The following is a 27,824-nucleotide window of genomic DNA, read 5'->3' as shown; positions in this document are numbered from 1 at the left end:
AACTTTTATTTTTCTGAGAGTTCAACCTAGCATATCAATTTAATATTTTTGTGTGAATATACAAAATTTCATTTGCAGTGGAAATAAAACTAATTTTCAGAAATCCTATAAGAAACTCTAATGTGTATGTATTAGTCTGAGTGGTGTAAGATGCCTCTAATACTCTGATTTTTCACCTGAACTATGTGGTATCAGCTAAACCAGTTATTTTAACTAAGTTCCAGAAGAGACATTGTTATCTGACCTGCATCACCACAAGTATTTTACAATGCTGGCGTAATCTCACTTCTATTTTCTAACCCTTTTTAGTCACTACTATATTGGCAAACATAGATCATTTAATATAAGAAAAGTATGTGAGGTGAAATAATATCCTTAGCAAATATATTTTTTGAGGAGCACATTGTATTTGGTAATAGGATAGCCAGGCTGTTGAATGAATCATACTAAGAAACTTAACTGAGTCTGATGGAGATTCAGGCAAGGAGTGCATAGGACATAGTCACTGAAGGCAGTTTCACTAAATGTTGTTTGTTTGCTTTAGTGTGATCAAGTGTAGGCAGAGATTAAGATTCAAGATGAAAGCTACAGAACCTGGAAGAATAGAGGAAAGAGTGATGCAGGAGAAACTATGATACTGACAATAATCCAGATACTCGAGTTGATCTGAAGGAACCAGGATGAAGAACATTGGGGACCAGCAACAAAGCTAACTCAATACCAAGTCTATTGATCAAGGTTTTCTTTCTTTTTTTTTTAAATCCTCACCCGAGGATATTTTTCCCATTGCTTTTTTAGAGAGTTAGAGAGAGTGGAAGGGGGAGAGAGAGAGAGACTTAAACATTGATGTGAGAGAGATACATCGAGTGGTTGCCTCCTGATTGTACCCTGACCGGGGACGAGCCTGCATCCTAGGTACATGCCCTTGGCCAGAATCGAACCCAGGACCCTTTGGTCCACAGGCCAACACACTAACCTCTGAGCCAAACAGCTAGGGTGATCACGGTTTTCTTAATCCTCTTAATCTAGTGAAAGGATTACTTTTATTTTATTTTTTAAATTACATGTATTCGGGTGACAGTGGTTAATAAGATTATGTAGGTTTCAAGTGTACAGTTCTGTGATACATCATCTGTATACTACATGTGTGCTCACCACCCAAAGTCAAATCTTCTTCCCTCACCAAATATTTGACCCCCTTTGCCCTTTACTACCCCCTACACCCTTTCTCTCTGGTAACTACCATACTGTTGTCTGTATTTATGAGTTTTTGTTTCTTTTTCTTGTTTGTTCATTTGTTGCTTTCAGTTTTATATGCAATGGAATACGACTCATAAGAAAAGATGACATGCTACTATTTGTGACAGCATGGATGGATCTTGAGAATATCATCCTAAACAAAATAAGTCAGACAGAAAAAGTTAAGAACCATCTGAAAGGATTACTTTTATTAATATGTATAATTTTTATTTTTGTTTAAAGTATTACAGATGTCCCTTTTTCTCCCCAATGACCCTTTCCCCCCCCCCGTTCCTTCCCCCTCCCCAGTCACTCTCCCCACCATTGTCCGTGTCCTTGGGTTGTGCATATATGCATATAAATTCTTTGGTTACTCTCTCCCCCTCAACCCCCTCTCCCCCCTCCCTCTGACATTTCGTCAGTCTCAACTATGCTTCCATGTCATTGAATCTATTCTGCTCGTCAGTTTATTAAGTTCTTTAGATTCCACATATAAGCGAGATCATGTGATATTTTTCTTTCGCTGTCTGGCTTATTTCACTTAGCATAATATTCTCCAGGACCATCCATACTGTCCCAAAGGGTACGAGATTCTTCTTCTTTACAGCTGCGTAGTATTCCGCGGTGTAAATGTCCCACAGTTTTTTTATCCACTCATCTACTGATGGGCACTTGGGCTGTTTCCAGATCTTAGCTATTGTAAACTGTGCTGCTATGAACATCGGGGTACATATATCCTTTCTGATGAATGTTTCAGGATTCTTAGGATACATTCCTAGGAGTGGAATCACTGGGTCAAACGGCAGCTCCATTTTTAATTTTTTGAGGAACCTCCATACTGTTTTCCACAGTGGCTGCACCAGTCTGCATTCCCACCAGCAGTGTACTAGGGCTCCCCTTTCTCCACACCCTCGCCAGTACATGTCGTTTGTTGATTTGTTGATGGCAGCCATTCTGACAGGTGTGAAGTGATATCTCATTGTGGTTTTAATTTGCATCTCTCTGATGATTAGCGACATCGAGCATTTTCTCATGTGTCTCTTCGCCATGAAAGGATTACTTTTAAAGGAATGGTAGTAATTTGCTGAAACCACCAAACCACTTTCTTCTTGTAACTTCAGACTACCAGAAAATTTTGAGATTTTTCTTATTCTTTCTGCTCAGGTTCATTCTTATGTGGTGTTCTTCCTTTTTTTCCCATGATTATTTCTCTCCCTAGATTTTTCATCTATTTCTCCTTGCAGTCCCAATCAGTTTTTGCTTCATGTATCTTGATGCTCTATTTGTTAGATGCATACACACTAAGGATTGTTATGTTGTCTTGGAGAATTGACCCCTTTATTTATGTAATGGCCCTATTAATCCGATACTTTTCTGAAGCCTGCTTTGCCTGAAATTAATATAGCTATTCCCACTTTCTTTTCATTGGTGTTAGCATGGTATTTCTTCATCCCTTTACTTTTAACTGGTCTATGTCTTTATAATAATAAAGTGGGTTTCTTGTGGACAACATATAGTTGAAGTCTTGTTTTCTTACCACTTTGACAGTCTCTGTCTTTTAATTGGTTTAGTTAGTCCATTGATATTTAAAATGGTTATAAATATAGGTGGATTAACATCTACCATAATTGTTACCATTTTCTATTTATTGCTTTTGTTTTTTGTTTCTTTTTATTTATTTTTTTCCTTATACCCTTTTTCTGCCTTTTCTGGTTTTAAATGAGCATTTTATATGATTCAGTTTTCTCTCCTCTCTTAGCTTATCAATTGTGCTTCTTTTTATACTTTTTTAGTGGTTGTCCTTGAGTTTGCAATATACCTTTCAACTAATTCAAGTCTTTTTTTTTTTTTTTTTAATATATCTTTATTGATTTCAGAGAGAGGAAAAGAGAGAGAGAGATAGAAACATCAATGATGAGTCATTGATCGGCTGCCTCCTGCACGCCCCCGACGGGGGTTAGAGCCCGCAACCCGGGCATGTGCCCTGACTGGGAATCGAACCCTGATCGCCTGGATCCTAGGTCGATGCTCAACCGCTGAGCCATGCCCGGCTGGGCAAGTCTTCTTTTAAATAACTACCATTTCATGGGTAGTGTAAGTTTCTCTTGATGGAGTATCTCAAATTCCTCCCGCCTGTCCTTTATAACATTGCTATCATTCATTTCACTTACCTGTAGGTTGTAATCACCAACTACAAAGTCACTATTATTATTTTGACCAAATTATGATTTCTTAGATCAATTGAGAATAAGAAAAAGATTTTTCCCTTCTCTAATATACTACTTTTTTATGTAGATTTAAGTTTCTGTCCTGTATCATTTTCCTTCTTTCTGAAGAATCTCTTTTAATATTTTTTGCAAGGCAGGTCTACTGGTGACAAATTCTCTCAATTTTTGTTTGTCTGAGGAAATCTTTATTTCTTCACTTTTGAAGAATTTCACTGCATAGAGAATTCTAAGTTGGTGATTTTTTTCTTTAAACATTTTAAATATTTCATTCAACATTCTTTTTATCTTTTATCTTCCTTAGGTAAGGTTTTGTTTCTCTGGCTTCTTTCAAGATTTTTTTATTCTAGTCTTTGATTTTCTGCAGTTTCAGTATGATATGCCTAGGTACACCAGATTTTTTTGGTATTTATTTTGTTGGTGTTCTCTCAGTTTCCTGGAATTGTGATTTGTTGTCTATCATAAATTTTGGGAAAGTCTCAGTCATTATTTATTCTTTTCCTTTTTCTCTTCTCTCTCTGATATTCCCATTACATATGTTTTTGTGCCACAGTTCTTGGATATCCTCTTTTGATTTCTTTATTCATTGTTTCTCTTTATGTTTCAGTTTTGGAAGTTTCTATGGACATTTCTTCAGGCTTACTTATTCTTTCTCAGCTGTGTCCAGTTTATCAATAAACCTGTCAAAAGCATTCTTTATCTCTGTTAACACTGTTTTTTATTTGTGGCATTTCCTTTTGCTTCTTAGAGTTTCATTTTGTGCTTATGTTACCTACTTGTTATTGCATATTACCCACTTTTTTTTTTCCATTAGAGCCCTTCCTTGGAATATTAATCAAAAAAAAATTTTTTTAATCCTCACCAGAGGATTTTTTTCCCCATTGCTGTTCAGAGAACGTGAAAGAAGGAGAGAGAGAGAAAAACATCAATTGGCTGCCTCCTGCACATGCCCTGACCCAGGCCAAGGATTGAGCCTGCAATCAAGGCACATGCCCTTGACCAAAATCAAACCTGAGACCCTTCAGTCTGTGGGACAACTCTAACCACTGAGCCAAAACAGCTAGGGTTCAAAAATATTTTTAAAATCTTCAGGCTGATAGTTCTAAAATACTACCATATCTGAAACTGGCTCTGATGCTTGTTGTCTCTTTAAATTGTGTTTTTATTTTGTCTTTAAGTATGCTTTGTCATTTTGTTGAGGGCCAGATATGATGCACAGGGAAAAAGGAACTGAGGTAAATAGGCATTTAGTGTGGGGTTTTATGTTTATCTGCCTAGGGGCTAGGCTATACTTTGTTTGCTACAGCTGTAGGTGTCAGAAGCTAAAATTTTCTCTGGTGTCCTTGTTTTTGTCTCCCCTGTTGTCTTTGAGTTTCCCTGGCAGCCCCTGCTTAAATAAAATATGAGATGTTCAGTTCTTCCCCTTGTTTTTGCTTATTTTATAGCGGATCCCTTTTGATGTGGTGGTAAGGCATGGGGGAGAGGAAGTATTATAGTTCTATGATTAGTACTCAGTCTTTTAGAGAGCCTAGGCCCTTGGGCTGTGACTTATTTTCACAAGTGCTTTTCAGTTTTGCTTTTTTCCCTCTATGAGACAGGAACGCTAGTGTTGGTATTTCCTTTCTCCCACTTAAAGGCTAGAGGGAGCTGGAGTTGAATATTTCCCTTCCCCCAGTCAGTTAGGCTCTGGCAAAATAGTTTTTCTTTCTCTTTCAGGCAGGACTTAAGAATAACAGAATGCTTTGGGCATATTTCAAAATAACTACTTTTTTCCCTCCTTTTGCCAGAAGCAGGAGGGATTTTTCTCCATTACTCATTGGGAGAACCTGGCAGGACTCCTGGAGGTAAAACTCACAAAAGTGTGCCCCCCACCACCATCACTAAGACTGGACCCTTGGAGTTCTTAACTCTCAATCTTATCCATACTGGACCTCCAGCAATTTGTCAATTATAGTTTAGGTTTTCATATTCTTATATTGTTCCATATATGGACATTTTTGCTCTTGGGCTTTTGTTCCAGTAAGTTGTGATTCTCTATATCTGCTTATCTGTCCCTCAAGTTTTTTGTTTGTTTGTTTGTTTTTTAATATATCTTTATTGATTTCAGAGAGAGGAAGGGAAAGGGTGAGAGAGAGAGAGAGAAACATCAATGATGAGAGAGTCATTGATTGGCTGCCTCTTGCACACCCCCTGCTGGGAATCAAGCCCACAACTGGGGCATGTGCCGTAACCGGGAATCGAACCACAATCTCCTAGATCATGATTGATGCTCAACTACTGGGCTACACTGGCTGGGCTCCTTTTTTTTTTTTTTTAAACAACAAATAAAATCCTGAAAAGTAAAAAGTACATGCATTATTTGGAATATGATTTAAAAACAAAAACCTTCAAGTCTACACTAGAATTAATTTATATAATTAGAAAAGATTTTGGCATCATCATCATAATAAATAATTGTTAATTTAAAAAAATGTACTGAGTTATTTGTGGACTTTGAATCAGATTTTGAAACACATTAGTAAGGGTGTAAGGTTAACTTTTTCAATTATATTGATGTTCATTGTGAGTTATTTTAAATTCAGGAAGTGTTTAGTAAGTATCTAAGATATGCCCAGAATTTTGTTTTCTTTTAAACTTTTATTCTTTTGTTTTACAAGTAATTTATATTTCTTGTAGAAGAACTGGAAAATATAAATAAGCAAAAAGAGAAAGAACATAATTTTACCCAGATATTACCACCATTAATTTTTGCAGTATTTATTTCCAGATGTTTTTCTATGTTTATGATTACATATAAAAAGGGTTTTTGTTCATGTAAAAATGGGCTCTATACATTCTTCTTTATAACTTTCCTACTTAATATGTTACGAACTTCTTATCTAGTTATTTATTTATTTGTTTATTTATTTATTTACAGTTGAGTGGTTCCCTAGGATCCTATTCTATTTATGGATTACAGCTTGTTTAAACTAATCCTCAATTATATCTACTATTTTACTGTCATGAAATACTACTAGAAGTATTGTGGACAAAAAAAGGGGGGGCCTCATACTAATCCTGACAAGCTCAGAGGAGGCCTACATGATGGCCTTACAAACTCAGAGACCTAAAATAACCACATAGGAAGGTCTGAAATCAAAACTTTCTAACTAAAAAGGGTTCATGGTGGGTAGTCATGTCCTAGGCTGGTATTTTTCCCTAATAAAGGTCAACGTTTACTTTAACTGAGCCTGTCATCTTTTTTTGCATGTATGATAACAATATCTTTGTGTATCTTAATGTAGTTAGAATTTTTCCTTAGGATAAAATTCCTAGGAGAACAAGTTCACAGCTAAAGAGTAAGCATATTTTTAAAGGTTTTTGATATGTATAATCAAATTGTCCCACTGAAAAGTTGTACAAGTTTATAGTTCTTATTAGAAGTTTATATTTATTTGTCAATTATTCCTCAGTAAAATGGGCCAGGAAGGAAACTTATAGGGGTACTTGTTTCCTTTTACCTTTGAAAACCGTAGAAATTACCATTATTTAAAAAATGTTTGACTATATAATTGGCAAGAGGTGGTAACTTAAGGTTGTTTTAGTTTGTATTTCATTGTTTAGTAGTGAATTTTGCACATAAAATAATGTATTGCTCATTTGCATTTCTTCTATAGTGAATTAGGTGTCTGTTGAGTATTTATTTTGGGATGTTTAGCTTTTTTTCTTATTATTTTTAAGTATGTTTTATATAGCAGTGATATTAACACTTTTTAAAATTATGTTATATATAAAAAGCTGTTACAGAACTTTGCCTAATGTTATGCAAAGGGCTTTCATCTCCTTTAATGTTATAGGAATAGGGATCTCATTTTGTTAAATGATCAGTCAGTTGTTCCAGTACCAGTTAGGGAATAATACTTTTTTCATCATTGATTTGATTGCTGCTTTTAGTCATATGTTTAATTATTTTATTTATTTAGCCTGCTTTTCAGCATTTTATTTTATTATATTGATCTATGTCTTCCTATATTAGTATAACAATTAATATTATTGTTTTATAATATTTTTCAATATTTCATATTTTTTCTACCCCTATTGTTTCCCTTTTCAGAAATTCTTGTTCAGTTTTAGGTTTATATTTCTAGATAAACTTTAGTCTTTTTCTCAAGTTTCATAAAAAGTCGAATTGGATTCTGATTGTTCTACAGTACATTTATATTTTGGGGAAAGGTTATATTTTGGATATTGAATTTTCTGATTTTCAAGAAAAGGTTTTTTTTAAATTTACCTTGATCAGAAATGTTTTATAGTGGGGTTTTGTTTTTTTTAGTTGTTTGGATAGGTCACACATTTCTTGTAAGGTTTTATCCTAGAATTTTATTTGTTTTGCTATTTTGAATAGGAACTCTTCTTACAACATATTTTTGTTTAATACTAACTTAGAAGATAGCTATATTTTGTCATTCTTATTTTGTAACTTTCAATAAACTTATTGAAGTCAGATGGGATAGAGAGATATCTATATTTATGAAGAGATATTTAAAAGATTGTGCCAATTTGTATTTCTGGAATAAACTACTTAATCGTGTAATACTTTAAAAAAATAAGCTACAAGAATTACTTTTCAAATATTTTACTTGGGACTTGCCTCTTATATTTCTAAATAGAATTGATATATAATTATCTCGTGTGTGTGCTCTGTGTGCCTGTGTGTGTGTGTGTAGCCTAGGTCGTGTGTTTTTTTTGTTGTGTTTTTTTTTAAATTTAATTTTTGTTTAAAATATTACAGATGTCCCTTTTTCTCCCCAATGACCCATTCCACCCTGTCCCATCCCCCTCCCCATAGGTCATTTTTTTAAAATGTGAGTTTAATCTTCATTTTTTTTTCTATCTGAAATAAGGTGCCTAGTTCTTTAAAGGTTTGAAAAATACTCTTGGCTGGGATCAATATTTTTGAGGAAGTGTTTTTTGAAGCAAAAATTTTATGGTAATTGATCAATTTAGATTACTGCCTTTTCTTTAATGAAATTTACTAATTTATATTTTCCTTTTTTTTTTTTTACTTTTAAATTTATTTTTATTGTTGAGAGTATTACAGGTAACCCATTTTCCCCCCCCAATTGATCCCCTCCACTTCCCTCCCACCCCCTTCCCAGGCCTTCACCTCATTATTAACTGTGTCCATGGGTTATGCATATAACTTCTTTGGTTAATCTCTTCCCACCCTCCACCCCCCTTCCCTCCTTCCTCTGAAATATGATCGTCTGTTGCATGCGTCAATGTCTCTGGATTTATTTAGTTCATCAGATTCTTTTGTTCATTAGCTTCTTCTTAAAGAAGACCCTTCAACTTTTCCTGTAGTGCTGGTCTGGTGGTGGTGAACTCCTTTAGCTTTTCCTTGTCTGAGAAACTCTTTATCTGACCTTCAATTCTAAATGATAACTTTGCTGGGTAGAGCAATCTTGGTTGTAGTTCCATGTTTTTCATCACTTTGAATATTTCTTGCCACTCCCTTCTGGCCTGCAAAGTTTCTGTTGAGAAATCAGCTGACAGTCGTATGGGTGCCCCCTTGTAGGTAACTGCGTTTCTCTTGCTGCTTTTAAGATTCTCTCTTTGTCTTTGACCTTTGGCATTTTAATTATGATGTGTCTTGCTGTGGGCCAATTTGGGTTCCTCTTGTTTGGGACCCTCTGTGCTTCCTGGACTTGTAAGTCGATTTCTTTCCCCAGGTAGGGGAAGTTTTCTGTAATTATTTTTTCAAATAAGTTTTCAATTCCTTGGTCTCTTTCTTCCCCTCTGGCACCCCAATAATAAAAATGTTGGGCTGCTTGAAGTTGTCCCAGAGGCTCCCTATACTATTTTCATATTTCTGGATTCTTTTTTCTTTTTGCTCTTCTGGTTGGGTGTTTTTTCTTTCCTCATGTTCCACATTGCTGATTTGATTCTCAGTGTCCTCTACTGTTGATTCCATGTAAATTATTCTTCATTTCAGTTTGTGTAGGCTTCATTTCAAATTGGTACTTTATTATGTTATCGATTTTCTCAGTTATTTCCCTAACAGTCTGCTTAAACATCCTTATAACCATTATTCTGAACTCTCTGTTAGCTTGCGTGGATCTATTTCATTTAGTTCCTCTTCTAGAGATTTCTTCTGTTCTTTCCTTTGTGACATGTTTCTTTGCCTCCACATTTTGGCTGCTTCCTGATGTTTGTTTCTATGTATTAGGTAGAGCTACTATGTCTTCTGGAATTTGTAGAGTGGCTCTGTGTAGTAGGTGTCCTGTAGGCTCCAGTGGCCCAGCCTCCCCAGTCACCTGAGCTGGGCCTTCTAGGTGCTCCCCTGTGTTGGCTGTGTGCACTGTCATGTTGTAGTTGAGCCTTGGTTGCTGCTGGCATCACTGGGAGAAACTGACCCCCAGGCCAGTCAGCTGTGAGGACCAACTGCAACTACAGCCAAAGAGCTGCTGTGCTGGAGACACCCTTATGGATCAGGATTTACTTCAGTGGAGCTTTGGTGTTCACCAAGTGTGCCCCTTGAGTGTGTCACTCGTGGATGTGGTAGGGTTGTAATCCAGCTTGGTCGAGTCTGTGCACCAGGTGCACTGTCTCTGGGGCGTTCCGGGAGGTGCAAAGTCAGCCTGTGCCAGTGCCTTGCTCAGGGCCACCCAGCATGAGCTACACAGCAAACCGTAGTTGGCTGCTACTTGTGCTGAGCTTTGTGTTGTCCAGGAGAGGCCAAGCTATGATCCAATGCAGACTGCTGCTAGTGCCAGGCTTGGGGCCACTTATCAAGCCGTATGGAGCATGCTGCTGCTTGTTTGAGAGATTTTAGGAAAATCCTAAGCATGAGGCTGGAGAGGCTACTTGCACAGAAAATCCACTGGAAATGGCCTGGATGAGCTGCAGGTGGGGAGGGGCGGGGCCTCCGGGAATCACCGGGGTGGGGCCAAAGGTGTGAGTCAGGTGCTGGCGACTCAAATATGGTGCCTGCCTGCTGGCTGTGTGCGCGAAGGACTTGCCAAAGGAGCCATGGCCTCTGCCAGCTCTTCTGCCTGGGAGAAAGCTGCCCCTCCAGGTCTCGCCTTAGTTCCTCCCCAAGTGTCCCAGGTTCCTTTCCAGCTGCTGCCCGGTGCTGGGCTCAGAGGGAGCGCGTACGAGTGAGTTCGTGCCCCGGCCCTTTAAGAGGAGCTGCTGGCGCCACCCCCAGCCTCCGAGTCCCTCAAGGACAGTCCCTGCTGGTTTCATAGCCCGAAGTTGTGGGGACATCTCTTCCCGGCCTGGAGCCCTGGGCTGAGGGCCTGCTGTGGGGCTGGGACTCTCCCTCCTCCAGGAAACCTCCACCGCCGAGATTCCCTTCCGGGTTTCAACCGCGGCACCAGGTGTGGGCCCCTCTGCCGCGTCTGCACAATTCAGCCCCGTCTCCATGATTCAGCCCCGATCCGCCAGCGTCTGCACCCCTCCTAACGGTCTCGATGCTTCTTCAGCTCCCTGATTGTGGGGCTTCTCTGTTCGGCCAGATCTCAGGAGGCTCTGAGTGCTGGTGGTTCTGTATTTTAGTTGTAATTTTGATGTGGTTGTGGGAGGCGGCGGGTGTAGCTGTTACCTACGTCGCCATCTTGTTTCTAGCCACTGATTTATATTTTCATAGGAAATGACAAATTTTGTCCACATTTTATTCACATTTATTAGTACAGAATTATACATTCTTTTAATAATAAAAACAATTTTGTAACTATGGCTATATATCTTAATTTAACATTATGTGTTTTTATCTTCTCTTTTTCTCTTCATTAACGTTTCCAGAGGTTTGTCTGTTTCATTGATATTTTAAAAGAACTTGTTCATGGAGCTGACAGTTAATCAGTTTATTTTATTTTTTGCCTTTAATAAGTTTTCTTTAATATGTAGTCTTTGAAATTTTAGGTTTTTCTTTTTGTGAGTCTATATGTGATGAATCATTATAAATATTCCAATAACACTAGATAGAAACACTAGAAAGTTTTTTTATTTGGGATAGGTGAGGCTCATAATTTTTTATAAATCTTACTAATTTTATATACAGTTCCTCTATATCTTGTTTTTGGCTTATCAGATTAATTAATAATAGAAAGATATATCATTCTGCACTGTTTATTGCTGTTGTATTTCTGTTCATTTTTATTCTTTTTATTAATTTATCCTTTATGTTTCAATACAGTGATATTTGTGCAAAAGCACTGGTATATCTCCATTGAGAAGTATACCCTTTAGCTACATAAAATATTTGCTGTTCTATTTAATGCTCTTTGCCTTGAATTCTGATATTAATAGTGTGAACCCATTTTCCCTGTTGTTTGCATTGCTTTAACCTGATATTTTGCCAGTATTTACTAGATTTTTAGAGTTTTTTCTGGATGTCATATTAATCTTGTGAAAATATCATAGATTTTTTATTATTTAATTAAATTTTTATTTTGTGATTATTGTAGATTCACATGCAATTGTAAGAAATAATGCAGATAGATTCCATGTATCCATTGCCCAGTTTCTTCCAAAGGTACATCTGCAAAACTAAAATACAGTACCACAATCAGGATATTGACAATGGTATAATCAATATACAGAACATTTTCATTATCACAAGAATCCCTCATGGTGCCCTTTTAGAGCAGCACACAACCTTCGCCTTTAATCCTGGGAACCACTAACCTGTTCTCCATTTCTTTTTTTTTTTTTTGTCTTTTCAAGAATATTATAAATGGTATCAGATAGTATATAACATTTTGGGATTGGCCTTTTTTTGCCTGTAATAATTCTCTGAAGATACATCCAGAGTTTTTTATGTATCACTAGTTTGTTCCTTTTCATTGATGGGTAGTATTCCATAGTATAGATACACCACAATTTGTTTAACCACTAACCCACTGAAGGACACCTGAGTCACTTCCCAGTTTTTGGCTGTTATGAGTAGAGCTGCTATAAACATTTGTGCACAAGTTTCTGTGTGAAAGTAAGTTTTCATTTGTTTGGGATAAATGCCCAGAAGTGCAATTGCTGGATCATATGATAATAGCATGTTTAGTTGTTTTATAATTTGATATCTGTATACTCTGTTGCGTGCACATGACTAAAAGTCTAGTTTCCTTCTGTTATCATATATTTGACCCTCTTTACCCAATTCTCCCTCCTCCTACCCCCTTTTCCCTCTGGTAACTACCATTCTGTTGTCAGTATCTGTGAGTTTGTTTTTGCTTTGTTGTTAGTTTATTTGTTACTTTTTTCTTTTATATACCAGATAAGAGTGAAAGCGTATAGTTTTTATCTTTTTCTATCTGACTTATTTCACTTAGTGCAATATCCTCAAGATCTATCCATGTTGTTGCAAATGGCAATATTTTATCTTTTTATAGCCAAGTAGTATTCCATTATATATATTTATACTACATCTTTATCCATCCATTCATCCATCAGTGGATACTTAGGTTGTTTCCATATCTTGACTATTGTAAATAATGCTGCAGTGAACATAGTACATATACCTTTTTTTTTTTTTAAACCTCACCCGAATATTTTTTCCATTGCTTTTCAGAGAGAGTAGTAGGAAGGGAGGGAGGAAGGGAGGGACGGGGGGAGGAATTGAGAGAGAGCAAGAGAGCGAGAGAGCGAGCGCAATTGGTTGCCTGCACGCACCCCGACCGGGGCCAGGGATTAAGCCTGCAATGGAGGTATGTGCCCTTGGCCAAAATCAAACCTGGGACCTGTCAGTCCACAGGCTGACACTCTAACCACTGAGCAAAACTGGCTAGGGCCATATATCTTTAAAAATTTTTTTTCTTTATTGTTGAAAGTATTACAGATGCCCCTTTTTTTTTCCCATTGACCCTCTCCACCCTGCTCCTGCCCCCTCCTCAAGCCTTCACTGCACTGTCTGTGTCTATGGGTTATGCATATATGCATATAAGTTCTTTGGTTACTCTCTTAGTACATATATCTTTTTGATTTAGTGTTTTATATTCTTCAGATAAATACCCAGAAGAGGAATTACTAGATCATAGGGGCTGCACCAGTTTATAATCCTACCAACAGTATATGAGAGTTCCCTTTTCTCCGTATCTTCTCCAACACTTATTATTTTGTGTCTTTTGGTAATAGCCATTCTAAGAGGTGTGAGGTGATATCTCACTAATTGTGGTTCTGATTTGCATTTCCCTAATAAATAGTGATGTTGAACATCTTTTCATATGCCTTTTAGCCATCTGTATGTCTTTGGAAAAATCAATTCAGATTTTCTACCCATTTTTATTTATTTTATTCTATTTTTTAAAATGTTTTTATTGATTTCAGAGAGAGGAAGGGAAAGGGAGAGAGAAATAGAAACATAAATAATGAGAGAGTCATTGATGGGCTGACCCTCACTGGAGATCGTGTTCACAACCTGGGTATGTGTCCTGACAGGGAATCGAACTCTCAACCTTTTGGTGTATGGGACAACACTCCAACCAACTGAGCCACACTGGCCAGGGCACATTAAATAATTTTTAATAAATCTAAAATCCACCTTACATTCCTGGGATAAGTCCCACGAAATCATGGTATATATCCTTTTAATATGTTGCTGGAATCAGTTTGCTAGTATTTTATTGAGGATTTTTATACCTCTATTAATAAGAATTAGTCATCTTTGGTTTTCTTTTCTTGGTGATGTCTTTGTCAGTTTCTAGTATCAGGTTAATACTGGCCTCACGGAATGAGTTGGGAAGCATTCCCACCGCTTTTATATTTTGGAAAGGAACTATATCCTGATTATGTATCCACATTGCTCTGTAGGAAGAATAAGGCTATCTTCCTCTTGACAATGTTCTAAGTCTAAATAAAGAAGACAGTGTGGAGTCAAATGGGAAACACTGGAGTTAAGAATCATGACAAGGAAATGTGTAGTTTTTTTCTGGATTTTTTGGTTTATTTTTTTACAATTTAGTTGAGAATTATTTAGAGATTATAGAACAGTAGTTGGTTGGTTAAGGACATCATGGTACATTCATACTATAATAAACTCTGCAACTTTAAAAACTTTGAAGTATACCCATTTGTGTGTGTGTGTGTGTGTGTGTGTGTGTGTGTGTGAAACTTTTCCATGATATACTGTTGAGTGAAAAAAACATTACAGATCTGGTTATATACTACATATATGCATATGCATATATGTTCGTCTGCATTTTAAAAGCAAATGAGGAAGTTATGCAATGAACTTTACAGTGTTTTCTCTGGGGAATAAGAGTTTTAAATGAACTACATGTTATAGTTTATCTTTCTTTTCATCTATTTACATTTGTAATTTATAAACATAATATTTAATTATGAAAGTATTTCCATCAAAAATAGTTCTTGGAGCACTAAATATCTGACTGAACAAGATATAGAATCTATATTTTATTTTTATCTATGTTGCCCTCTAATTCTTAAAAAGTTATAGCACATTTTATATTGAATTTAATTCCTTCCTAATGTTGCATATTCCCTTTTTACATGTTAGTTTTATCTCCTTTATGATATAATGAGCTCTTTATATATATATATTTCCATTTTGTTATTAAGGAAACTTTTAAACAGACAGAGAAGTTGAAAGAATTATACTGTGAACACTTATGTATGTATATGTATATACCTACACTCACATACACACACATACATATATATTCACCACCCAGATTTGATAATTATCATTTTGCTATATTTATTTTATCATCCATCTATCTACCCATCTATTCATAATACTTTTTTTGATGCACTTTAAAATAAGTTGCAGATGTCAGTACACTTTACCTCTTAAAACTTCAGTATACATATCATGAACTGGAGTTCAATGTTTGTTTATAATAACTTTTTCTTATCTTTTTTGAGGTATAATTTCCTACAGAGAAATCACAAATTTTATTGAACCATTTTATTAATTTTAACTAATGTATACACTTGTGTAATCCAAACCTCTATCAAAATATAAAATATTACCTTCACTCAATAAAATTCTTTCATACCCCTTCCCATTTCTGCTCAGGTCAACCACTGATCTGATTTTTTTCACCATAGTTTAGTTTTGCTTGTTCAGAATTTAACATGAATGTAATTATACTATATGCACTCTTTTGCATATTGCTTCTTTTACTTAGCATAATGTTATCGAGAATCATCCATGTCGTTGCATCTCTCAGTAGTTTTTAATTGTTTAGTAGTATTCCATTGTATTAGTATATCAGTTTTGTTTTTTGATTCTCTTGTTGGACATCCAGGGTGTTTCTAGGTTATTGTATACAAACTTATTAGGGCCATACTTATATAAATTATTATGTTGGACATATGTTCTTTATTTTCTTGGGTACATACGTATGAGTGGAATTTCTAGGTCATAGGACAAGTATATATTTAGTTTTATAAGAAACTGCAAGACATTTTTCCAAAGTGGTTGTGTCATTTTTACACTTCTACCAACATTTGGTGGTAGTTTTTTTTTTAAGCTAAAAGATTATTATTTTAGTTATTTTGCTGGTTGGATAATGGGTATCTTGTGATTTTAATTTAATTTCCCTGACGACTATTTTTACCATTTGCTCTCTTTCAGACAGTTCGGCATGGTTTTCCTTATCAGCCCACAGCATTAGCCTTTGATCCAGTTCAGAAAATCTTGGCTATTGGGACGAGAACAGGTGCTATACGAATGTATCCTTAATTTTTGGTTCATTATTTACTATGTTAATAACAATTGCATTTCCTTAAATATTCAGGTGAGTAAATATGTTTGTGACCAAATAAAATTTATTGTTTTTTTAGAGGTTAGTAATGATTGTGAAAACCCACATTGTCAAATTTATTGGCCTATTTTTAATGTCTGTGAGATAAGTGTTTTTATTTCTTCTTTAATTCCCAATATTGGCAACTTGTGTCTTTTCTCCTGATCAGTGTGGCTAGAAGCTTATCAGCTGTATTGGTTTTAAGAAGAACCAACTTTTGGTCACATTGCTTTTCTGTATTGTTTTTCTATATTCTGTTTCATCGATTTTACTTTGATTTTTTAAAATTTCCTTATTTTGCTTAATTTGGGGTTTAATTTGATCTTAAGGTGGAAACTGAGGCCATTGATTTGAGAACTTTCTTCTTTTCTAAAATATGCTTGCAGTACTGTAAATTTCTTGCCAAAATTTTTTTAATGTCATCCTATTTTTAAATTAAATTTTTACTTAGAAAGTCGCAGATTTAATTGTAGTTCTAAGAAATAATACAGAGAAATCCATCCCATGTACTCTTTACTCAATTTCCAAGAGTAACATCTTATAAAACTATAGATATTTGTTGATATATAAAACTAAATATTTGTTGTAATATTACAACAAATTTATTGATATTGATACACTCAAGATATAGAACATTTCATCACAATGATTCCTCATGTTGCCCTTTTAAAGTCATACCCTATCCCTCTAATTCTCCCACCTCACACATGACTCCTGACAGTCACTAATTCGTTCTTTATTTTAATAATTTACCACTTTAAGAATGTTATATAAATGGAATCATATAGTATGTCAGCTTTTTGGATTGGCTTTTTTCACTCAGCATAATTCTCTGAAGATTCATCCAAATTGTTGTTATGTATCAATAGTTCATTTTTTTTGTTGTTGAGTAATATTCTATGGTATGGATGTATCACAGTTTGTTTAATCATTCACTTGTTGAAGGATATCTGCTTTCCAGTTTTTTTTGGCTATTATGATTAAAGTAGCTATGGACATTTGTGTGCACGTTTTGTGTGAACATAGTTTTCATTTCTTTGGTATAAATGTCCAGGAGTACAGTTAGAGGTTGTATGGTAGTTTCATGTTTAGTTTTATGAGATGATGCCAAACTGTTTTCCAGAGTGATTGCAACATTTTACATTCCCAGCAGCAGTGTATGAGTGATCCAATATCTCCACATCATTAGCAGCATTTTGTGTTTTTTTAATTTTAGCCATTCTGGCAACTTTGTAGCGATATCTCATTGTGGTGTTCTCATATATACGGTGGGGCAAAAGCAGGTTTTCTGTTGTTTGTATGGAAAATAATACAATAATTAATAAATAATACAAGAATAAACTGTGTTTTGCATATTCACAACTGTAAACATACTTTTGCCCCCACCCTGTATTTTGCTCCCACCCTAGTCCTTTGCTAATTAATTATTTTCCTGATTTTGTTTGTCTATCTGCATTCTTTTGCACATGCATCTCTTTAAATGATTATATTAAATTATTTGTCAGGTAAATCATAGATCTATATTTCTTTGGAGTTAGTTACTAGAGCTCTATTAGTTTCCACTGGTGGTGGTATATTTCTTCATGAACCATGTAATCCCTGTGCATTTGTAAGAGCAAACACTTCTTCCAGTCTTTACAGACTGATTTCAGAATATAAAGATCTTCTTATGTTTGTTTTCTGGGCTGATAAGATTACTTCTGGAATGCAATTGTGCTGGGTTGGAGCAGGTTATGAAGCTGTTGCTAGGTCTGTAATGGAGTCTGTCGTTAGTGGGCTTGTTACCAGGGCACAGGCTGGTGTGAATTCCTTCTGTTTTCTAGGTGGATGTGACTGCCTCCAGTACCTTGTTCAGTAGGGTGGCACTTGTGCAAGGGTCCACATGTGGGTCCTCAGATAGTAGATTACCAGGTAAATTGCAGGTATAGCTTTCATCAGGTTCCTGGGAGGACTGCTGCCTGATCACTGGATAAGTCCCTAGGTGGGCAAGACTGGCCCTGAACTGTGATTGTCACAGCTGTTTCAGATTCCACAACCAAGACTAGGGTTTGCAGATCTGGCTCTACAGGCACAGATGGGCATGTCTCCTTTCAGGTTACTAGATGGGCTGGATTGGTTTCTGACCATGGCTAGAGGAGTTGGAGTGGCCTATAGTGTTCTTGAGGGCTATCCTGGGTTCAGTCATTTCTCCTGTCAGGACCGTGTGCTGATAGGACTGCTGTGGATTGTAGGTTGGGAGGGCTGAAACCTAATATAGGGTCCTTTCAGGATCCCTGGGAATGCAGACAGGAATGTTTCCTGATGGTTCCTGGTGGGAGCAGGACCATTCACAGACTGCAGTTGAGTGGGTCTGGAACTGAGTATAGGGCCATCTTAGACTCTCTAGGGTTGCAGACAGGAGTGTTTCCCACTGGGACCCTGGACCCTCAGGACTGCTGGCTGATTATGGCTGTGAGGGGTCTGGGGCTGTGTATAGGGCCCTTTCAGGATCTCCGTGGGGTACAGACAAAAATTTATCCAGTTTGGCACAGCAGTTCAGCATAGACTGAGGGAGGGGCCTAATGCCTAGTATAGGGCCCTTTCAGGGTATCTGGGGGTACAGACAAGTGTGTTTGTGTGCCATTGAGACTGTTTCTGAAATGTGGATGGGACAGGCTGGAGCTGAGTTACAGGGCCATTTCACAATCTATAATCTGATTAAATTTGGCAGCCTTACCTCCAGGGGCTTCTGCACTGCAGCTGAGATGGGTTGGAGCTAGCTCAAAGGCCATTTCTGAGTCCACAACTGGGACCAAGGTCTCAATGCCTATTACCTGATGTATATGTTGGCTTGACTCCTCTGGAACCCTAGTTGTATGGCATTTGCTGGTGACAAATGCAAATCCAAACAGGGCTGTAGCCGAGTTCTCACGGACACAGATCTATTTTCATATCAGCCACCTGGGTGTGAGCCTGCCTTCTCAAAATGGCTCTCTTCATTCTGGAACTGCATCAGGGTTTCACAGTCTCCTACTTGAATCTGGGGGCTCCTGTGAAGGCCATTTTGTCTGATATAGGTGCGAAATTATTTTTGTTGAGGGGGAGATACATGTAAGGGATATCTTATTTGGCTATTTTGCTGATACCCTGTATATAATGCAATTTGCATCAATAAAGACTAAGATTTTTCAACTCTTTATTTACAAAAATTAGGATAATTAAAAAGCAAAATATCAGTTATTAAGTAAGTTAGTTTATTTTTCCCCCCACTAATATAAGTGCTAATTAAAATGTTAGAATCCTTGACTTTTACTTATATTAGACTTGGGAGACCTGGTGTTGATTGTTATTGCCAACATGAAAGTGGTGCAGCTGTCCTGCAGCTTCAATTCTTGATCAATGAGGTAAGGATTTTCTTAACTGTTTCTGTCTCTCTTTCTCTCTCTCTCTCTCTCTCACACACACTCACTGCATTCACTGATGTAATCTTTCTATATTTTGGTTCTAGATACTTAAAGACATGTATGTATGCAGTAGTATTCATGGTCAAAGTTTTTTTAAAAGACTGTACTCCAATATTTGTCAACGTATTAAATTTTAAAAGAAAAAGTTGTATGTGAAGATCCTGTTATTGTGATTGTGTAGAATAATTTATAGATTATTTAAATGTTTTTTAAAATATTACTGAAATATTTTGCTTGCTTCACTGACCATAAAACTTTTCTTCTATACACTCTCAGCCCACCAACTTAAATATTATAATCCAGCACTAATTTCATGTTTTGTCTATTGTCATGAAATAATCTTTTCACTTATTTACCTATGAACTCTTTTATCTGTGTATATCTCCATAAGCATTTGTTGGTATATGTATGAATTTGTATTTATTTATGTATCCATAGCTAATATGACAATTGGCTGCTTTACCCTATCCCTATTTTTACAAACCTATGGTGATTAGGAACTCCCTAAGACAAAATATGTATTTATAAAGCTCAGAAAGGTTGAAGATCTTCCATTAGTTGAAGGCTACTTAAGGCCATCTTGACTCTGATTTTTTTTTTGGAGTGGGAAGATGTTTTATTTGGTTTGAATGGCCATCTCATAGGCATTCTTTTTTCCCCCCCTAATGTTTTAAAATTTTCCAATTACAGTTGAGATACAATATTATATTACTTTCAGGTATACAATGTAGTGATTATACATTTATATAACATATGAAGTGATCGTCCCAATAAGTCTAGTACCCATCCAACACCATACATAGTTATTATAATATTATTGACTATATTTCCTATGCTGTACTTCATTCACATCCCTGTGACTGTTTTTCTAACTGGCAATTTATGTATCTTAATCCCTTCCCCTTTTCAACTATCCTCCCAACCCTCCTTCCATCTAGCAACCATCAAAATGTTCTCCGTATCTATCAATTTGTTTAGATTTTGTTTGTTCATTTATTTTGTTTTTTAGGTTTAACTTATAAGTGAAATCATATGGTATTTTTCTTTCTCTGACTTATTTCATTTAGCATAATGCCCTCTAAGTCCATTCATGTTGTTGCATATGGCAGGATTTCATCATTTTATAGCCAAGTAATATTGCATTGTCTATATGTACCACTTCTTTATCTATTCATCTATTGATAGACACTTAGGTTGCTTCCATAGGTTGGCTATTATAAATAATGCTGGAATGAACATGGTGTGCATATGTCTTTTTGAATTAGTAGTTTGGATTTCTTTAGAAACATATGCAAACGTGGAATTGCTGGATAATATGGTAATTCTATTTTTAATAAAAAAATCTTTATTGATGTAAGAGAGAAACAGTGATCGGTTGCCTTCCCTACATGCCCCTACTGGGGTTAAACCCGCAACCCAGGTATGTGCCTTGATCGGGAATCGAACAGGCAACCTTTTGGTGCACATGATGACAGTCACCCAGCTGAGCCACTCTTGCCGGGATCTATGTTTAATTTTTTGAGGAAACTCCATACTGTTTTCTATAATGACTTCACCAATTTATGATCTCATCCACAGTGCACAAGGGTTCCCTTTTCTCCACATCCTTGCCAATACTTGATGTTTGTTGACTTATTGATATCCATTCTGACAGGTGTCCTCATTGGAGAAATGTTCATGTAGGTCCTCTACCCATTTTTAATTTTTTGGTGTTAGGTTGTATGAGCTCCTTATATATTTTGGATATTAACTCCTTATCAGATGTATCATTAGCAAATATCTTCTCCCATTCAGTAGGTTGCCATTTTGTTGATGGTTTCCTACACTGTGCAACCAAACCAAACCAAACCAAACCAAACCAAACCAAACCAAACCAAACCAAACCCCTCTAGTTTGGCCTTGGCTGGTGTGGCTCAGTTGGTTGAGCATTGTCCCATGCAAAAGGTCTGATTCCCAGTTAGGGCACGTGCCCAGATTATGAGCTGGATCCCCAGTAGGAGGTATGCAGAAGGCAGCAGATTGATGTTTCTCTTTCTCTCTCAAGTCAATAAAAACATATTTTTTAAAAAAAACTCTTTAGTCTGATGTAGTTCCACTTGTTAACTTATTTATTTATTTTTGTTTCCTGTGGATTAGGAGACATATCCAAAAAAATATTCTAAGAGCAGTAGCAAAGAGTTTATTTCCTATGTTTTCTTGTAGGAATTTTATGGATTCAGGTCTTACATGTAAGTCTTTAATCCATTTTAAGTTTATTCTTGTATATGGTGTAAGAAAGTAATCCAGTTTTATTCTTATGCATGTGTCTGTCTAGTTTCCCCAACACAATTTATTGAAGGAGACTATTTTTACCCCATTGTATATTCTTGCCTCCTTTGTCATAGATTAGTTGACCATGTAAGTATGGATTTATTTCTGGGTTCTCTATTCTGTTCCATTTATCTGTGTGTCTGCTTTTATGCCAGTACCATGCTGTTTTGATTACTATAGCCTTTCAGTACAGTTTTATATCAGGTAGCGTGTTATCTCCGACTTTGTTCTTTTTTCTCAAGATTGCTTTGGCTATCTGGGGCCCCCTGTGGTTCCATATAACTTTTAGGATTATTTGTTCTAGTTCTGTGAAAAATGCCATTGATATTTTGATAGGGATTGCATTGAATCTATATTTTGCTTTAGATAGTATGGATATTTTAACTATGTTAATTTTTCCTATCCATGAGCCTGGTATCTGCTTCCATTCATTTGTATCTTCTTTAATTTCTTTCTTCAATGTCTTATAGTTTTTCAAGCACAGCCTTATACCTTCTTGGTTAAATTTATTCCTAGGTATTTTTAAATGAAATTAGAAATGGAATTTTTTTGGTATCTCTTTCTGATAGTTCTTGACTCAGATTTTTACAGTGGATCCTTGAATAGTCTGCAGTTCTTTCATGTTAAGTGAGCCAGTCAATGCAAAAATGCTTTAAGAATTTGTGCCATACCAAATCTACTAAGGCACTTAGCAGGTTGAACTCAGTGCCCTGAGGGAAAAAAAACGAAAGAGGTAATACTGGTTGTTCTCTTATGGCATGAACAATGACTTTTAATTCAATGTCTCCATATATTTGTGTATATACCTCTTTCTAAACATTTATAATAATAAATATAAATACCGTGATTCATGGAACTTTGTATCAGAGACAGCTAAGGTATGAAAAATTTGTGATATTTGCAGATGCCCACTTTTTAGTTCTCTTGGTTCAAAATCTTTCTCATAAGGTTGTGAGGTTCTCCTTATTGACAAATCTAGCATATTTCGTTTTATAGACATACTTGCTTTAGGGTACCAAAACGAGAGAGAGAGATGAGGAAGAAAAGGGAAAATATTAAAAAATTTATTTTATTATAATAACTAGTCATTAGTATTTATAATGACAACCTTTTTGAAGTCTCAGCGTTACTAGTTGAACGTTCTCAGCCTTTTGCCTTCTGCATGTATATGGCAGGCATTGTTTCCCGTATTTCCTCCAGGTCCAATTTTCTGAGAATTGTCTGCAAGGCCCTATGATTTCCTCTGTGCTACGTATCTAAGAAAATATAGACAAACCTTCAACCTCCTTCTGGTGTTTATATTGTTTATCCTAAACTACTCACCTTGATCTACTTCACTCAACTTCTGTACTTTTTTCCAAACTTCCCAGTCATGATTGCTGTTTTTGTTAACAGTTTTTAATATTTTCATAGATCTTCTTTAGTAGTACTTCTTGTAGATTCACTCTGCTTATAAATGAGCCCTAGACACACTGGTAATGTCCATGTGTCCTGTCTCTGTTGATGCTCTTATGCTCAGTGATCCTGTTCATTTCCCTCCAGTGATAAGTTACTTCCTAGTTTTTTCATAGAATTAATAATACTGTCTTCCTCTCTACATTTATCCAGCTATTGCACTAATATATTATTGATATTTGTTGCTTTAATTCCATTGCCTTTGGCATATCATATAGTTTGTCTAGCACATAACTATTTACTGTGGAGCATGTTTTATTAATTTCCTATATTACATTGTATCCTCACCCCATCCCAAGTAAATTTGCACTTTCCTGAGAAATGAGATCAGTATCCTACATCTCGAAAAAATTGTAGCTCTTTAAGCACTTCCAAGCAGTCCTAATAATTTTACGGTTTGTATATATGAAATATTTGGGGATAGTTTACAAATAAAACAAGCAAATAGAAATAAAAATTCTCAAGGCATGTATAGGGTACATTTTATTTCATGGCATATAATTACCTGTGAGGTCATGTTAAAGTGCATATATCAATGTATACCTCTTTGAACATGTGTATTTATACATTCATATACGAATATACAAATTATACACATTTTTAAATGGATATACTTTGATTATGATTGGTGTTTTAAAAGTTATTTTTCTTTGAGGCTAAAATCGCAGGCACAGAATATAAAGAGAACCATCATAGAATACATGAGTATTTTTGTCTTAGGAATTGTTATGAAAGGGCATTTAGATTCCTTTCTTCTCTAACTCCTAAAGAAGAAATATATCTTAGAAATTTCAGTATAGTTCTTCCTAGCATCTATATGGGATAATGATTTTGAGATCTGAGATTGATGTTATAAATTATGAAAGGTTGCTTGTAATAGAGTACTTTGGAAAATATGAAAAGAATTTTAGGTATCTCAGGATCACCATGATTCTGCAAGATCACTTTTACAGAACACATTTCGATACTCTAGAGTAGCTTCAGGCTCTGTCATAGGGCAAGCAAGCAATGACATTTTTTTTGCTGGGAAACTCATAATTGTAAAAGTTCTGACATCACTTAAGATGATATTACTGAACTCAGTGAAATAAATTGTGTGTGGGTGTATCCATATGGTGTCTGCCATATTAAGAAGTAGAAAATAGTGTATTGTATTTGAAATAGGATTTATTTATATTTGGGGGTTTTGTATAAAAATCTCAACAGTATTTTTGAAGTTATACTGAATTCTAGTTGGAGAACTGTTTTGTTTTGTTTTGTTTTTTTGTTTTTTTTTTTATTACAGATGTTTTCTTTTACTGTAGATGAAGCTTCTTGAACTATAACAATTAAATTATACCAACTATACTTTTTAGGAAGGATATATACTTTTCAACTATAGTATATAGAAAATCCTTACAAACAGAATTTTTATATGACTAGATTGAATTTTAAAGCTAGGTTGGATATTTGCTTCTCTGCAAAGCTATATAATAGTATATGTGAGAATAGTAGAAACAAAAAAATTAAGTTTTTTCCAAAGACAATAGAAAAAATTCTTAATAGTCACAATGATGCTTATGATAATTATTCTTCTCTATTGGTATATGCATATTTCTTGAGCTAGTCAGCCTGACCACTCCCTGTGCTATAGTTTACTTGCTTCTTCCACTTCAGTGTTCTTAGCCTTCCTGATTGAAGTATGCGCAGTTGAACTTCCTCATATTTCTAGATTATATAGATACAAATACCTCTTCAAGCAGTGAAAATTTCAGTAAATTAGCTTGTTGTTTTTGCTTCACAAAAAAGCCCCCTAAATTAGGTAAATCATCACTTGCTAAATTTGTCTTCTTTTTGTTGCAGGGTGCTTTGGTCAGTGCAAGTTCAGATGATACACTTCATTTGTGGAACCTTAGACAAAAAAAACCAGCTATTCTTCATTCTCTTAAATTTAATCGAGAACGGTAAGAATGTATGAGTTAAACAATTTATTAATGTACAATAAAATTATTTACTGAGCAAGTTACAGGTTAACTTTTGAAAGACTTTTTTCATAATCTAATGTTTATGATTGCTTTTATAATAGTTAATTTTCATAGAAAATTCATAGTTGGTATAAATTTAGTCACCTACTAATCGAAAATTGTGAACATCTTTGTTCTCCTCACTATAAACCAATACTTCAGCAATGATGTATTCTTTTTCCTAAGCCAGGGTGCTGCAAACCCTGACCTAAAATTTAAGAATCAAGTAAATAGTAAATTATTTCTACACCTTTGATCATGGCATTTATCTCCTACACTTTCACCCTTTTGCTTAAATATTATTTTTACCAAAAAAAATACTGAGACAAAAGTTTTAGTTATCCAAAAATTTTGGTACTAACTGTTGAGCAACACTGCATATCCAAGGTTAATGTTTAAGATGGTAATTTGATCAAAATTCAGATTCCCCATTTTAGAATGAAAAATTAATGATCAGAAAGAGAAAATTACATGAATAGTATGGAAAAGGTTATTAGATTTTATTTGCAACAAATTGTACCAAATTTTAATGTTTCTAATGTTGCATTCAACCAGGCCTGGAACATAACATACATCCACTTAATTGATAATAAACCTTGAGATGAAGTAAAATTTGTATTTTATTATCTCTCTTTGTACTTTAACTATAAAATATTCTGATATTTCTTTATTATTTGGGAAACAAGCACATGATTTGCAGTGAATGGGAAGGGCCATCACAGGAAAACTTGATGTTTGTGAAAGAAAAGAAACCTCTGAGAAATAAATTTATACAGATTAGCAAGTACTATTCAAACAGAAGTAGCTGAATACAACAGGCAGGCAATTATTTCTGAGAGCTCAAGATAGTATTAATTTTCTTTTGTAGAATGGTAATAGGTCATAAAGAATCATCACTATATGGGCAGTGCTAAATGAAGTAAACCTGTTTTTATAGGAATAATGAGAAAAAAGGAAGGCAGCTATACAGATATTTTCTGAAGCTTTTGCTTTTTCTTCTTATATACATACTATACTATTTAAATTATTAACCCTCAATATTTTGAGTAGTATTTATGAATATTACATTTGCAGTATTTTAGAATTCAGCATCAGTGGAAATTTTTATTGTACCCAGGATTTTTTTCAGATGAGGATATTTATATTTTAGATACATGCTAAAATTAGATAGGAATTCTTTCTTTAGATTAGATCAAATTTTGGTTATTTTATTTAAACTTTAAAATAAGTAATATAACAAATTTCAGGATATTACATTTGAAGATCAGTCAAGAGATGTTACACTATTACTGTTTCCTTACCACTAAAAATATTACCTACTCAGATATTGCCATGCTGAGTTTTTGTTTGTTTCAATGGTTTGAATAATTTGGCTTTACACTTATATGTAGATGGACAGAATGGGTTATTTTCCCCTCAAATTGGGATGTCAAAGGACATGTTCTGGCCCTTTGAGGGGAAGGAATGATTGATGTCTGATTGCTAGTTCTTTTGTTTGTTTGTGTTTGATTTTGTTTTTGTAAAGAGTACTTAGATTAAGAATTCAGTAACATCATATATTTATATTAATAGACTATTTACACTTGTTCCATTTGAAAGAAACCTTATACTTCTGCATAATAAGGCAAAAAAATAGTTTTGTACATTCATTATTATTGAAATATATTTCTGTAACTTTGGTTCCAAGTCCCAAGGGAGGGCCAGGGACAAGCCTGGGTGGAAGCCTCACAGTGTGTTGGACCAAAAAAACCCTGGGTCTCTGGGAAGGGATCTGAGACTATTAAACCACAAAGCAGAACAGTTAAAAAGCAAAACTTTTTTTTCTTTTAAACGTCTAAAGAGCACAAAATTGAAAAAACAAAACAAACCTATTATAAATGCTTCTCACCTATGGAAGAAAAATGTACAAACTTTAATTTTCTTCCAACAACCTGATCTCAGGCTCAGAAAACAGAAGATCACCCCCAGAAATGCTGAGTATGAAGCCCCAACCCCAGGCTGCAGGTGGAGAAGGGGCATTACTTGGATCAATGGGCCATTGTTTAGTTCCGGGTTATTATCTCAATTGAGGTAGATTTAATTGGAAATAACATAAAGATACAAGCTGACAGATTTTGGACAAGTTTATTATTATTATTTTTTTAATCCCCACCCGAGAATATTTCCTCCATTGCTTTTCAGAGAGAGTGGAATGGAAAGAAAGAGAGAGAGAGAAAAACATTGATGCATCAATTGGCTGCCTCCCACAGGGAGCACTCACTCCGACTGTGGCCCAGGCCAAGCCTGCAAACAGAGGTATGTGCCCTTGGCCAGAATCCAACCTGAGACCCTTCCATCGAAGGCTGACGCTTTAACCACTGAGCCTAACCAGCCAGGGTGATTTTGGACAAGTTTAAATCATAG

General features: G+C 35.4%; 1 protein-coding gene across 7 annotated transcripts in view; it reads left to right on the top strand.

Annotated features, from left to right (window-relative positions):
• The window catches only part of STXBP5L (syntaxin binding protein 5L), a 171,748-nt gene that overhangs the window by 10,247 nt on the left and 133,677 nt on the right, over positions 1-27,824 (top strand). For all 7 annotated transcript variants that reach the window (XM_081138285.1, XM_081138283.1, XM_081138282.1 and 4 more), the window contains exons 3-5: positions 16,042-16,139; positions 19,512-19,593; positions 25,261-25,361. In XM_081138285.1, the coding sequence (XP_080994411.1) occupies positions 16,042-16,139; positions 19,512-19,593; positions 25,261-25,361 (281 nt within the window). The remainder of the gene's footprint in view (positions 1-16,041; positions 16,140-19,511; positions 19,594-25,260; positions 25,362-27,824) is intronic.

The sequence above is a fragment of the Miniopterus schreibersii genome, assembly GCF_964146895.1.
Source record: "Miniopterus schreibersii genome assembly, chromosome: 5".
Classification (NCBI taxonomy): Eukaryota; Metazoa; Chordata; class Mammalia; order Chiroptera; family Miniopteridae; genus Miniopterus; species Miniopterus schreibersii.
The sequence above is the reverse complement of the archived record's forward strand: the minus strand, read 5'-3'. Positions and strand labels throughout refer to the sequence as shown.